At 49.1% G+C, this 12,473-nt stretch overlaps 1 protein-coding gene across 1 annotated transcript in view; it reads right to left on the reverse strand.

Annotated features, from left to right (window-relative positions):
- The window catches only part of Parp1 (poly(ADP-ribose) polymerase 1), a 33,397-nt gene that overhangs the window by 10,122 nt on the left and 10,802 nt on the right, over positions 1-12,473 (reverse strand). The window contains 11 exon segments of the mRNA NM_001246721.1: positions 1,268-1,463; positions 2,471-2,603; positions 2,860-2,928; positions 3,084-3,323; positions 3,930-4,070; positions 5,289-5,340; positions 5,343-5,345; positions 5,347-5,436; positions 7,089-7,265; positions 8,005-8,121; positions 11,338-11,437. Of these exon segments, the coding sequence (NP_001233650.1) occupies positions 1,268-1,463; positions 2,471-2,603; positions 2,860-2,928; positions 3,084-3,323; positions 3,930-4,070; positions 5,289-5,340; positions 5,343-5,345; positions 5,347-5,436; positions 7,089-7,265; positions 8,005-8,121; positions 11,338-11,437 (1,318 nt within the window).

Genomic DNA, 12,473 nt, shown 5'->3' on the forward strand with positions numbered 1-12,473 from the left:
AAACCACCCACCAGGGTCTCACTATGTAACCTGGGTCTCACTATGTAACCAGGGTCTCACTATGTAACCTGGGTCTCACTATGCAACCTGGGTCTCACTATGTAACCTGGGTCTCACTATGTAACCTGGTGGCTATGATGAGCAGAGTGACCTCAAGCTCACAGACATCCACCCACCTCTGCTCTCTGCACTGGGATCAGAGATGTGAGCCACCACATCAGCCTCTAAAATTATTTTTAAAATAATCTATTTTATTTTATGTGCATTGGTGTTTTGCCTTCATGTACTATGTCTGTGTGAGGGTGTCAGAGGGCACCTAGAATTGGAGTTAGACAGTTGTGAGCTGCCACACACAGATGCTAGAAATTGAACCTAGGTCCTCTGGAAGAGCAGTCAATACTTTTAACCACTAAGCCATCTCTCCAGTAACCTCTAAATTCTATTTTTTTTATAAAGATTTTATTTATTATGTATACAACATTCTGCTTCCGTGTGTATCTGCACACCAAAAGAGGGCACCAGATCTCATAACCGATGGTTGTGAGCCACCATGTGGTTGCTGGGAATTGAACTCAGGACCTCTGGAAGAGCAGCCGGTGCTCTTAACCTCTGAGTCATCTCTCCAGCCCCCTAAATTCTGTTTTTAATGCGGAGCTCACAACACTACAATAGAAATAACTTCTCCTCTGTGGCATGCTAGACCCCAAGTTTTGGAACCAAAATCTCCACCTGTGGGGCTTAGGGCACCCAATCCCAGCATTTCCCAGGCTGAAGCTAAAGAGCAAGCCCCTAGCTCAAGCAAACATGAACATCTAGCTACAAAAATATCACCTAAGAGGTAACTGCATGCTGTCTGGTACCACACAGGGAGTTTCAGAATAGATAAAGATAAGATAATACTGGGTCTATTGCTCGTGGGTGTGGCAACAACTGTAACTACACTTACCTATGGCTGCTGAGATGATCACGTGACTTCTGCCCTTCCTTCACGAGGGCATCCTGACATGCCAAGCAACCTCAATCATGGGTTTCTACTGCACGTGGCTGCACACATTCTCACACACTGCTGATTGCTAGGGGAGGACTTAGCAGCACACCACAGACATGTTCCTGGGTAACACCAGCCTCGTGCATGAGCCACAAGTTTTCTTCCATTTTGGGGAGAATTTGTCACACTGCTGTCATTAACTCTTGTCAGAGCTGGGTCACTCTCTGAGACAAGGGCTCTTTTCTGTAATAGGATGATGAAAAACTATACCATGATTACCTGGCCATAGTCGATCTCCAGAGGGTAGAACTTTTTGGGATACTTTGTGAAGTTCTTTGAGTGCCAGGCATTGCCAGTCTTCTCTTCATATAGTTTCATGAAGTGCTCAACAGCATCCTCTTTGGATGGCATCTGCTCAAGTTTGTTACTGCCAATGACAGTGCCCACTCGGCCCCAGGACCGGAAGATCCAGTATCTGTAAGAGGGTAAGAAGGGCAGACAGCCGGGTGAGCTTCTGCTCTGTTCCAGGGTCTCCTCAGTAAGGGACAGCTGTCCCCTACCTCTGTGTAGCGCTGGGGTCCTGGAACTTGCTCTGTAGTCCAGGCTGGCCTGCTTCATGCACCACCACTGTCCACTAAGGAACAATTTTTTCCCCCCAAGACAAGGGTTTCTCTGTATTCTTTGGGAGGCTGTCCTGGAACTCAACTGGTAGACTAGGCTGACCTCTAACTCTCAGAGATCCGCCTGTCTCTGCCTCCCGAGTGCTGGGATTAAAGGTGTGCACCACCAATGCCTGGCCTAAGGGACAATTTTAAAAGCATTCCCTTTCTCATTTGTTGAATGAGTGGTGCTACAGATGGAACCCAGAGCCTTGAACACACCAGGCAAACACACTACAATTGAGAGAACTTAAAACATGTTGAAACAATCACCTACATTATAGTGACCCCAGCAAGTGTGGAATGGCATTAAAGAACCAATTTAAATAGAGGTGTTGGTGGCGCATGCCTTTAATCCCAGCACTTGGGAGGTAGAGGCAGATGGATCTCAAGAATTTGAGGCCAGTTTGGTCTACAAAGCAAGTTCCAGGATAGCCATGGCTACACAGAGAAACCCTGATTTGAAAAACACATAAACAGAATAAAATTTAATTTTACTATGTGTGCAACAATAAATCACGAATCTTGTTTTCTTTCTAATAACTTTAATTTTATGTGCATTGGTGTCAAAGTGTCAGATCTTCAGGAAGTGCAGCCACTGCTCTTAACCACTGAGCCCTATCTCTAGCCCCTGTTTTTTTTTTTTTTTTTAATAGCTAAAAGAATAGTCCTGTGATGGTTGAGCCAACCATAGCAACATTAACAGATGGCCAGTAGCTGCAATTTCTTTATGGAGTTTTTGTGAGGAGTTCTCCTGTTCAAGGCCTGACTTCCCAAGGTGGGTAGCACATACTAAGCCCTGAGGCATCTGTCCCCAGCTCACCTGCTCTCCTTGTCATCCTCCAGAAGCTGCAGCTTGTAATAGGAGTTGGTCCCTTTCACAATGTCCACCAGGCCAAGTGTGGCACTGAACACCTTCCCGCCTTTCTCCAGGACGTGTGCAGAGTGTTCCAGACCTGCCCCAGAGGCAAAGCTCCTATAGTTTTTTCCCCCTGAAGGGCTAGGGTGCAACAGAGAGGTCTGTGGGCCTAGGAGTCCCCAGTCAGTTGCATGTTCCACCACCTTTAGAGGCTCTCCCACTGGCCCACATGCTTCCAGGACTGCCTGGCAAGCAAAGGATGCCTGCTCCCCTCTGGCTACTCTCTGAACTGCAGGTAATCTCCTAATCACCCAGGGGAGGGGGAGGGGGGTGGCCGACTCCTCATCACTCACCAGAGTCAGGATCAACAGCCGCTCCTCCCTTTAGAGTTAGTTTCATCCTCTTTTCAGACTTGTTGACACCTGGAGAAAGGGCAGGACCACAGAGACCAAACTAAGACTACAAAGACAGAACAGGTTCCCGAGGCGAGCAGCAAGGCAGCGGGGTAACACTGCACTGAGGCTACCGCTCACTGGAGCGAGCGCTGCACTTCAGGGACACGGCAGCTGGACCTCACCTTCCTCCTTGACAGGGCCCTTGCTCTTCTTGGAGGGTGCAGCTGACTTCCCCTTGGGGGCCGCCACTTCAACAGGCTCGACCTTCACCTCAGCCCCCCAAGAGGATAAGCTGTGGGCGGAGAGCAGCTCTTGGAGACTCTTAGTGGAGGCAGCCACGTCCTGGAGGAAGTCCTCACACACAACCCTCACGTTGGCTGCTTGCACTTCCTCCATCTTCTTACCCATCTTTTCCACCTCCTCTGTTTAAACCCAGAAAGGAAAAAGAAAAAAAGAAAAGCCAAGCAAGCCATAAGCTGAAAAGTAAGCCTGGAACTGCAGCTATCAAAGCCCCAGAATTCGAATGACCTCATCAACAACACGTCTTCCCTTCCAAACAGTACAGCCTGAGCCTCTTCATCTGACAGTTATGTCCAGTGGCATCCGCTGCCCCTCGGGTATGGAATGCCAAGGGAGGCCACCTTCTCCAAACCTTCCGTGTGGTGTTGGCAGGTACTTGACAGAAATGGTCTCTCGGGCTCAGACCTGAACACTCAGCAGTACAGTCTAGAAAAATGGACCTGGCTCCATCACCAGACTGAAGTAGTAATCTCCACCCTACCTACTACGGAACCAATTCCTCTCCATTTTCACATCTTTGTTCTGGCAGCGAACATGGGAACCTCCCATAGAACACTGGAGCTTATTATGGTCTGTGGCTGGGAATGTGAGCCACTGTGAACACACAATACACAATACAAATACTAGTTTACCTTCCAGCAATGGTGATGAGAACCTGAACCCCAGCTGTGCCAGCCACATCCACTAGCCCCACACACATTCAAGAGACACAGGTGCCTTAAACTCACTTTTAGTGCTGATACACAAGGAAGCCTTGTTGGCTGATCCCGTCAACTTGCCCCCGAGTTTCTCAATCGTGGCCTTTGCTTCATCTTTGCTCTGAGAGAGTTTACCGAGAGTCAGGATCTTCATGTTAGACAGCGGCTTATCTGGGACAAGAGAGCAGAAGCATCAGGCTAGGCCCAGCAAAGGACAAAGCGAAGCAAGACAGAAAAAAACCAAAACCAACCAACCAACCAAACAAAAAAATCAACCCCCCAAAGCAGAGGGTTCCATGGGAGAAACCATGAGCATGGCCAGCATTGGGAAAAATCTTAGGAAGACAGAAGCCAACAGCCAGTGGGAGGACCAAGGGGCAGAACAGTGAACTTGAGGACCCATGAGCTCTGCAACAGAGAAACTGGGGAGGAATAAGCCACAGAACAGGTTGGACCAGGTGGGCTACTAGAGGCAGACTAGAGAGGCTGCATCTGGAGATGGGAACAGAATGCTGGGAGGGGAAGTGGCAAGTCCCAACTCTTGAGGAACAAAGTGCAGATCAGACTCCTTGGTGACAACACTGAAGGCCTCCGTCAGTGTGCTCACACTGAGCCGACCTGTTCCAGGCAAAGCAGAGCAAGCTATACCAAGTGCCCAGCACTGACTGTCAGGCTGGCATGGGCAGGGCCTTTTGGGAGCTGAAGGTGAGAATGCAGCACTGGATACAGCCAGGTCACAGCTTCGTATCGCTACTGGGGGATATCTAGCCTGTCCTCTCTAGGGGGTGAATGTTGAGGATACCAATCGAATCTCAATGAAGTCTCTGTAGAGAACAAAATCTCTGATTTGGGTGTGAATTGCACAGAGGAAACAGCAGAGAAGGACCTGCAAGTAAGGACCCTAACTGACCTCCATGTGCACATGAAGACCCTAGGCTTCAAGCAGCAGAGAGGACTTGGGGTAACCAGCGCTCACTACTAGGGGTGGAACAGATGAAGCTGGGCTAGTGTCCAGAAGCAGAACCTTGCCCTCTACCCAGCCCACTATGGCCTCCACCTTTGCGGGTCAAGAGTCTACATGCCTCTAGGAGCACGCAGCATTTCTCTTGCCAACAAAACACACAGATCTCACTGCTTCCAACGGTCCAGGGCATGTCAACTCATGACTGGGATCTCCCCAGGATCTTGATGGCAGCTGGGACAGGGAGGAGACTGGGCCCGGAGACTGGGGATGTGCTTTGCAGTACTTTGTGTGGTATATTCTGACTGTCCCTAAAGAACGCTGTCCACTCAGCAAACAGAGCACAGGATACCCACTGCGTTATTCTATGTCCTTGCACGACATAGCTCCTGGGTCAAATCCCGGCCCTATCCTTCCCAGAGTCATACCTGCTGGGGCAGAGGAGTTCACAGCCGTGGGTGCGGAGGTGACAGAGGGTGGAGGTGCCGGCGGCGCTGGGGCACTGGTCTCTGGAGGGAATATCCGGTCTTGTTTTTTGACCTTTAATTTCTTGAGGTAGGATATTTCTCGGAATTCCTAAACAATGATAAGTTTTAGTTTTAAAGGCCAAGTGGGATTTTTTTTTTTTTTTGAGTCAGGTTTCTCTGTATAGCTTTGTAGACTGGGCTGACCTCCAACTCAGAGATCCACCTATCTCTGCCTCCCAAGTGCTGGAATTAAAGGCATGCGCTACCACCACCTGGCTCACAAATTAATCTTAAAAAATTTCTGTAATGGATAGGAAAGTGAAGTTCCAGGAAGAAAGCTTGTTATTGTCACCACTTACAGGACACCCACACTGCAGAAGAAACTCCTACACGTTCCCCCCTGACCATGGTACACATGCCCCTCCCCAAAATAAAAGTGATTTTTAAAAAACAAAATAAAAAACCACTAGACAACTTGGTGAGAGAAGACTCACTAGTGCAAGGACATATGCCAGGACCGCCCTTGTCCTTGGGTCACTTCTCTCTAGTGTCCACAGGGGCCTATCTCACAGCTGAACGCTCTAGGCCAGAGGGGGCGGTGGGCGTGCAGTGTGGCGCACACCTTTAGTCCCAGCACTGGGGAAGGCAGAGGCAGGCAGATCTCTGTGGGTTTGAGGACAGTCTGGTCTACACAGTGAGTTCTAGGCCAGCGAGGACTATATAGAGACAATGAATACTATTCAGCATCAAAATCCAATCAACTACCCAGCTACAGGCAAACCTGACTGCACGTCCCCAAGCGAAGGAAGCTAACATGAGGGGCTGTAAGCACAGCACACTCAAAGCGTTCTAGACCAGCCAGCCACGGGAGATCTAGAAGAGTTACAACAGAGTTGATAAAAAGGTCAGTGGCTTCCAGAGGCTGGCTGAGAGTCTCAGGGCAATGCATGAAAAACGATACTTTCCTAATGGACACATTTCAGTCTACATTTATCAAAACCCACAGGCTGTGCCACCAAGACTTGGCCCTACTGTAAACTATGACTGTGGGTGATGGCATGTTAGTGCAGGCTCATTGGTTTTAATGGATGCACCACTCTGCTGCAGGGTATCCACACTGGGGAGGCTGCGAGGAATCCAAAACAAAAACAAAACCAACAACTCACACACCCAGTGACAGATTTACAAGTTTTCCAAAGAAGACCAGGTTAAGCCCCCTTGCTTGTTAGGGAGGAACACCTGTATCAAGCCCTCTTTCATTCATCAGGAACTATCAACCGGCACAGTTCTTTCTGTATCCCAGGTGACTCACAGCAGTAGGCTTGCCCTAGGGAGGGCAGTGATCACTTGATGACGCCTCATCCAGCCACATCCAAGCGGCTCTGGTGAAGAGCAGTCTCTGTGCTCTCAAGTCCCCCTCTTCAGAAAGGAACTTCCTAGTTGTACCTATGTTCAGATTCCCTTCCTGTCTGACTCTACTTCCCAGGGTTCCCACAGGCTACTTATGTTACCAGGTGCAAATCAGAAAGCTGGGCAAGTTGAGATTTTAAAGGCGAGGAAATGCTAAAGTCGGGTAGGCTGTGGAAAGGCAGGCAGAGAAGACTGGGAGGGAGAGTACAATTACAGCAGAAACAGAGGAAGAGAGAATGAACTCTTCTTGGCATTGATTATGAGGAAGGGTGGGAGCAGGGACTGTCTGTCATCTTAGGACCTGCATGGAGTGTGGATGAGGGAGTCGTGGCTTCCCACCCACACCCTTACCTTTGGTGTCACCCATTCCTTTCGGCTGGGAGTCTGTGTCTTGACCATGCACTTGGTCCAGGCAGTGACATCCCCAGTGCAGTAGTAAGCATCACTCTTAAAGACCAGCTGGCCTGAACACTCCTTGCAGGGCAGGAGGGCCCCAAACGCCATGCCATCAGCAACTCGGTCCAAGATCTGAAGAAACATGTCAGAGGTAAGAGGGTCAGGAAAGGACAGCCACTAACGCAGATGGAGGACCTCTCAAACAGGCCCTATTTCCTAGAAAGAGGCTGTCTCTGGGCTCTACCATAGCTCAGGTGCCAGCTTACAACACAGTCCAGGCTTTACACTTTTGGAACCCTTATCTCTGAGTGAAGGGTTCCTGAGGCAATCCCCACCTCAGGAAATCACAGAAAGCAACATTCACCCTACCTACCACACAAGGAGTGGCCCAAGCAGGTGCAGGGTGGCCTTAGCAGCCCCGGGACACATGGCAGTAGGTAGCAGAGGTCCTTAGGCCAGTGTGATATGAACACATGAGGCAAAAGTACCTGCTCACCTTGGGATCTCACCAAGTTCTAAACCAGGACAAACATGTGGCAATGTATGGTATAGCTGAGGATGCCTCCAGACTGAAGGAGACGGTGATAATGATCATACAACAATGCCCTGGAGCTGTGACTTCCTGAAGGGCCTCCTATGTACCCCGCCCTAACACAAAGGCAAGCTCACTGTGAACTCTGTGTGTCCCCCCTAACACAAAGGCAGCTCACTGTGGACTCTGTGTGTCCCCCTAACACAAAGGCAGCTCACTGTGGACTCTGTGTGTCCCCCTAACACAAAGGCAGCTCACTGTGGACTCTGTGTGTCCCCCCTAACACAAAGGCAGCTCACTGTGGACTCTGTGTGTCCCTCTAATGCAAAGGCAGCTCACCGCAGACTCTCCAGATGGTACTTGCTGCTGGTTGAAGATAAGCAACTCCTTTAGGTCACTGGTGGAACATGCTTTCTTCAGTTCATCTTTGATGTTCCAGATCAGGTCATTCTGGGCCTGAGAATGAGATCCCCAACAACTGAGATCAGTTTTTAAAAAACTTTATTAATATTATTTTACTACTGTAAATTAAAAAATATTAGATCCATTTAGTAATGTGTGCATGCTCACACGTTCCATAGCATATGTATGTAGGTCAGAAAATAACTTGTGGGAACTGGTTCTCTCCTTCCGTAATTTAAGTTTTTTTGGACAAAGGGTCTCTCTATTATGCAGCCCTAGCCGTCTGGAACTTGCTATGTATCCCAGGCTAGCCTTGAACTTACACAGATCCGCCTGTCTCTGCCTCCCAAGTGTTGGAATTAAGGTGTGTGTTAGCACATCCAGACCCCAAAATACAGCATTTATAGATCAAACTCAAGAGGACTAGTGGTCAGCTGAGGGGCTGGTGGATGCTGCCTTGGTCTTGAGGCTGGCCAAAGGGCATCTGGGGGTATGGTTGGTTGCCACTGAGGCAGGGGGTATAGGTATCCTTCTGGGTTAATGAAAGGCCTGGGCTGTAAACTTCAAAAGTTCAAGCGGTAACTTTTAGGGAGAGACTGGGGTAAGACAGGATCTCACTCAGGAACCCAGGCTGGCCTCCAAACTCATGGCAATTCTCCTGCCTCAGCCTTTGCTGGACTAATGAGTTAATCAAGGGCTACCTTGATTAACAAAATGGCTCAGTGGGTATAACTACTTGCTACTAGCCTAATGACCTGAGTTTGAACCCTAGGACTCCACTGTAGAAGAACTGAATCCTGCTGGCTGTCCCTTGACCTACACAAGCACACATGACAATTAATATAAATATATTAATATTAATTAATTAACAATTAATTATAAATCAGATTGGAGAGATGGCTTAGAGATTAAGAGCACTGGCTGTTCTTCCAGAGGTCCTGAGTTCAATTCCCAGCTCCCACATGGTAGCTTACAACCATCTAGAACGAGATCTGTGCCCTCTTCTGGCATATAGGCATATATGCAGACAGGACACTATACATAATAAATACATCTTAAAAAAAAAAATCAAACGGAGTTGGAGAGCTTGAGAGATGGCTCAGTGGTTAAGAGCATTTACTGCTTTTACAAAGGACTTAGGTTTGGTCATCATAACCCACATGGCTCCCAACCATCTCCTTGGGCATCAGGCAAGCATGTAGTGCACAAACAAAGACACTAGACTAGGTGGACAGTGTCTTTATTGGCTGGACTCTTATCACTGGAATGGCAGGCTCTGACATTGAACCCTCCACGGCACACTCTTGATGGAGCTGGGCTGTTCCTCAAAGGCAGCTGGACCAACAACACCCTCAGCCAGGGTTTAACTTTCAGGCAAACCCATGTGTACTTCAAAATAAACTCACGCAATACTCTTTTAGAAAACATTCTGGAAAGTATAGAGGAGACTGCTTTTAAGACTGAATCCCTGTTGGGTGATAGTGGTACACACCTTTAATCCCAGCACTCGGGAGGCAGAGGCAGGCAGAGTTTGAGTGAGGCCAGTCTGGTCTACAGAATGAATTTCAGAACAGCCAAGGCTACACAGAGAAACCCGGTCTTGAAAAACCAAGACTGAATCCTTTATTACACGGAGCCCTGGTGTCAACCCCTCAGAAACCTGTTTTAAGAGACACAGAGAGCAACCAGAAGTTCTGGGTAGGGCTAAGAGCCTCAATTATCTTTTCCAACACCCACTTAGATTGCATAGTCTCCCACACACTTGCGCTCAAGCAGGAATCTCTGTGGGCTCTTCTGGAACTTTAGTCTACTAAGGCCCACTTTTTGCTGGTGCTTTAAGTCCCCTCATTTATTCTCACAACTTCCTGCCGAGGAGGTGGGCCAAGATGAGCCTCCACCTTCCCTGGGGCGTCAGGCAAGGTGGGCATCACACACCAGGCTGCACCCCGAGACAGAAAGGGGAATGCTGGCCCTACGCTATCACACAGGCTGCTTCAACGCCAGGAGAGACATTCAACTCTGACTGATGCCATCACCACACACACTCCCTGCCTCCCCATTCCAGTGCTGGGCTCTCTGGGACATCCTCTGCATCTCTCCCCAGAGCGGAGCACATACTGATACCAGAAGCAGCAATTCATGAACACAAGTTTCACAGAAATGGCAGACCTATTTCTCTTTTAAAGCTGAGGACAGAGACAGATTGGGGTAGAAGAAGCTGAGAGGTTAATTCAAATTTCTGTCTTGCTTTTCGTCACTGGCAACACTGGGGACAGAACATCAGCACACCCACCCAAGGGACTGCAAAGACATCAAAGTAAAAATGGATAAAAATCAAACATGGGGCTGGAGAGACGTCTCAGTTAAGAGCACTGGCTGCTCTCGCAGAGGACTTGGGTTAATTCACAGCACCAACATGGCAGCTCATAACCTTCTCTAGTTCTAGTTCCAAAGAATCCAGTACCTTCTTCTGGCCTCTGTAGGTAGCAAACACACATGTGATACACACACAGGCAGCCAAAACACCTTGCCCCCAAAGGGAAAGGAAAGCTGGTTGAACTTCACATTCATTCAAGCAGAGGGCTCTACCAGTCAAAACCAGATTACTGAGCCACTAGCAAAAGCTGAAAATCACAAACTCAGACAGACGGCCCCTGAAAAACCATGTTCCCAGAAGAGACCTACTGTTCTCTGCCCAAACAGCATAGCCAACAGTGATGAACCCCTCTGGTTGTTTTTTGTTTTTGTTTTTTTTTTTTTCTTCCAAGGCAGGGTTTCTCTGTGTAGCTTTGGCTGTATTGGAACTCAGTCTGTAGATCAGGCTGGCATAGAACTCAGAAATCTGCCTGCCTCTGCCTCTCAGGTGCTGGGATGGGGAGATTCCTTTTTACTGAATGCTTTCCAGTCCTTTGTTAAATTTTAAAACTAGGAAAACTTTCTCCTGAGGCCCCAAGGTAGAGTCTATGCTAAGAACCTCTGGTGTAGGATGGTCAGTGACGCCTGGGTTGGACCAGAACATCACTTTGTGTCACCTAGTGAGTCTGAGGACATGAGACATTCTACACTGCAGGCCTGGCACTTGAGCCCAATGTGTCCCACCACCCAAATAAAAATGACTTCTGTGAGGGGGGGAGGAGAACAAGTTGGGACAAAAGCCTTGTGTCTCAAGAGCAGCCATGCAAGCAAGAATTTACACTGGTCTTGGTAAGTAGGGACAGCTGATGTCCTCCTGCACGAGAAGGGACAGAAAGGAGACAGCCCAGGACTCACCTTGAGGGCCTTTTCCAGCTTACTGTCCTTGTCCTTTCCCTTCTTAGATTTCTTTTTGGCCACCTCATCTGCTCCATCCACCTCATCACCTTTTCTTTTTCTGAAAGACACAGGACTTAATAAGACCCAGAGCCCTCAGGCCGACACCCAGCACCACCAGGTTAACAAGCCTCATGTCATCTTAACCCCATTTAGCTGCCTCTTCCTCTGCCCTCTTTCCCACTCGGCTCTAGGGAGCTGCTTCTGACAGCGAGGGGCCTGGCACTCAACTCAGAGTCCAGAACAGCCACGACAGACAAAGAGCTCAGGTCACACCGGATGCTAAACTCCATGTCTCTTACACACCAAGAGACGGGGAATCGTGGAAAAGCCAAACACAGCTACAAGAACTGAACCTGGGCAGTGGTGGCGCACACCTCTAATCCCAGCACTGGGAAGGCGGATCTCTGAGTTCGAGGCCAGCCTGGTCTACAGAATGAGTTCTAGGACAGCCATGACTGTTACACAGAGAAACCCTGTCTTGGAAAAACAAAAACCAACAAAGAACCAAGCCTAGAGTGAGACCCAGGGCTGCTCCCCAGGCCACCATGCAGCCTGACTGAGCGCTAGGGGAGCACCAGTATGGACTACGGTGACACGGGAGGAAACAGCTCACTCAGGCACAGGGCTGAGGGGAAGGCCTAGCACACAATCGTGCTCAACATACTCCAGTTCTCCAGGCATATTGGTAGCCAATAAATCCCAACGCCCTGTGCTGTAAAAGCCCAAGGACATCCTCACCACTGGCCTGACTTGCTAGCTTCACACTCCAGAGCCACTGGTACAGCTCCATGAGCTTGTGTCAGGATCTGGAACCGTGCAAGCTTCTTGGTGACAGTGGTACAGATACTGTTCACGAGCATAGTACATAGGTCTATGACCCTCAGCACGTTCATTAACCAGCCACCCCAGATGACAGCTGCACGTGTGGGCCCATCTGTTCTGATTCCAGGCCCTGCCCTTCCTGCTGTCCATCCACATATGAATAGCCGTGTTTCTCCCAGAGATCCAGACACAGAACAGCTCTACCGCACGACTGCAGTGACGCGCAGAGCCTTACAGGGCGGTGAACCTTGGCCATTCAGCTGTGCTGGTCC

This window comes from Cricetulus griseus, chromosome 5, assembly GCF_003668045.3.
Source record: "Cricetulus griseus strain 17A/GY chromosome 5, alternate assembly CriGri-PICRH-1.0, whole genome shotgun sequence".
NCBI lineage: Eukaryota > Metazoa > Chordata > Mammalia > Rodentia > Cricetidae > Cricetulus > Cricetulus griseus.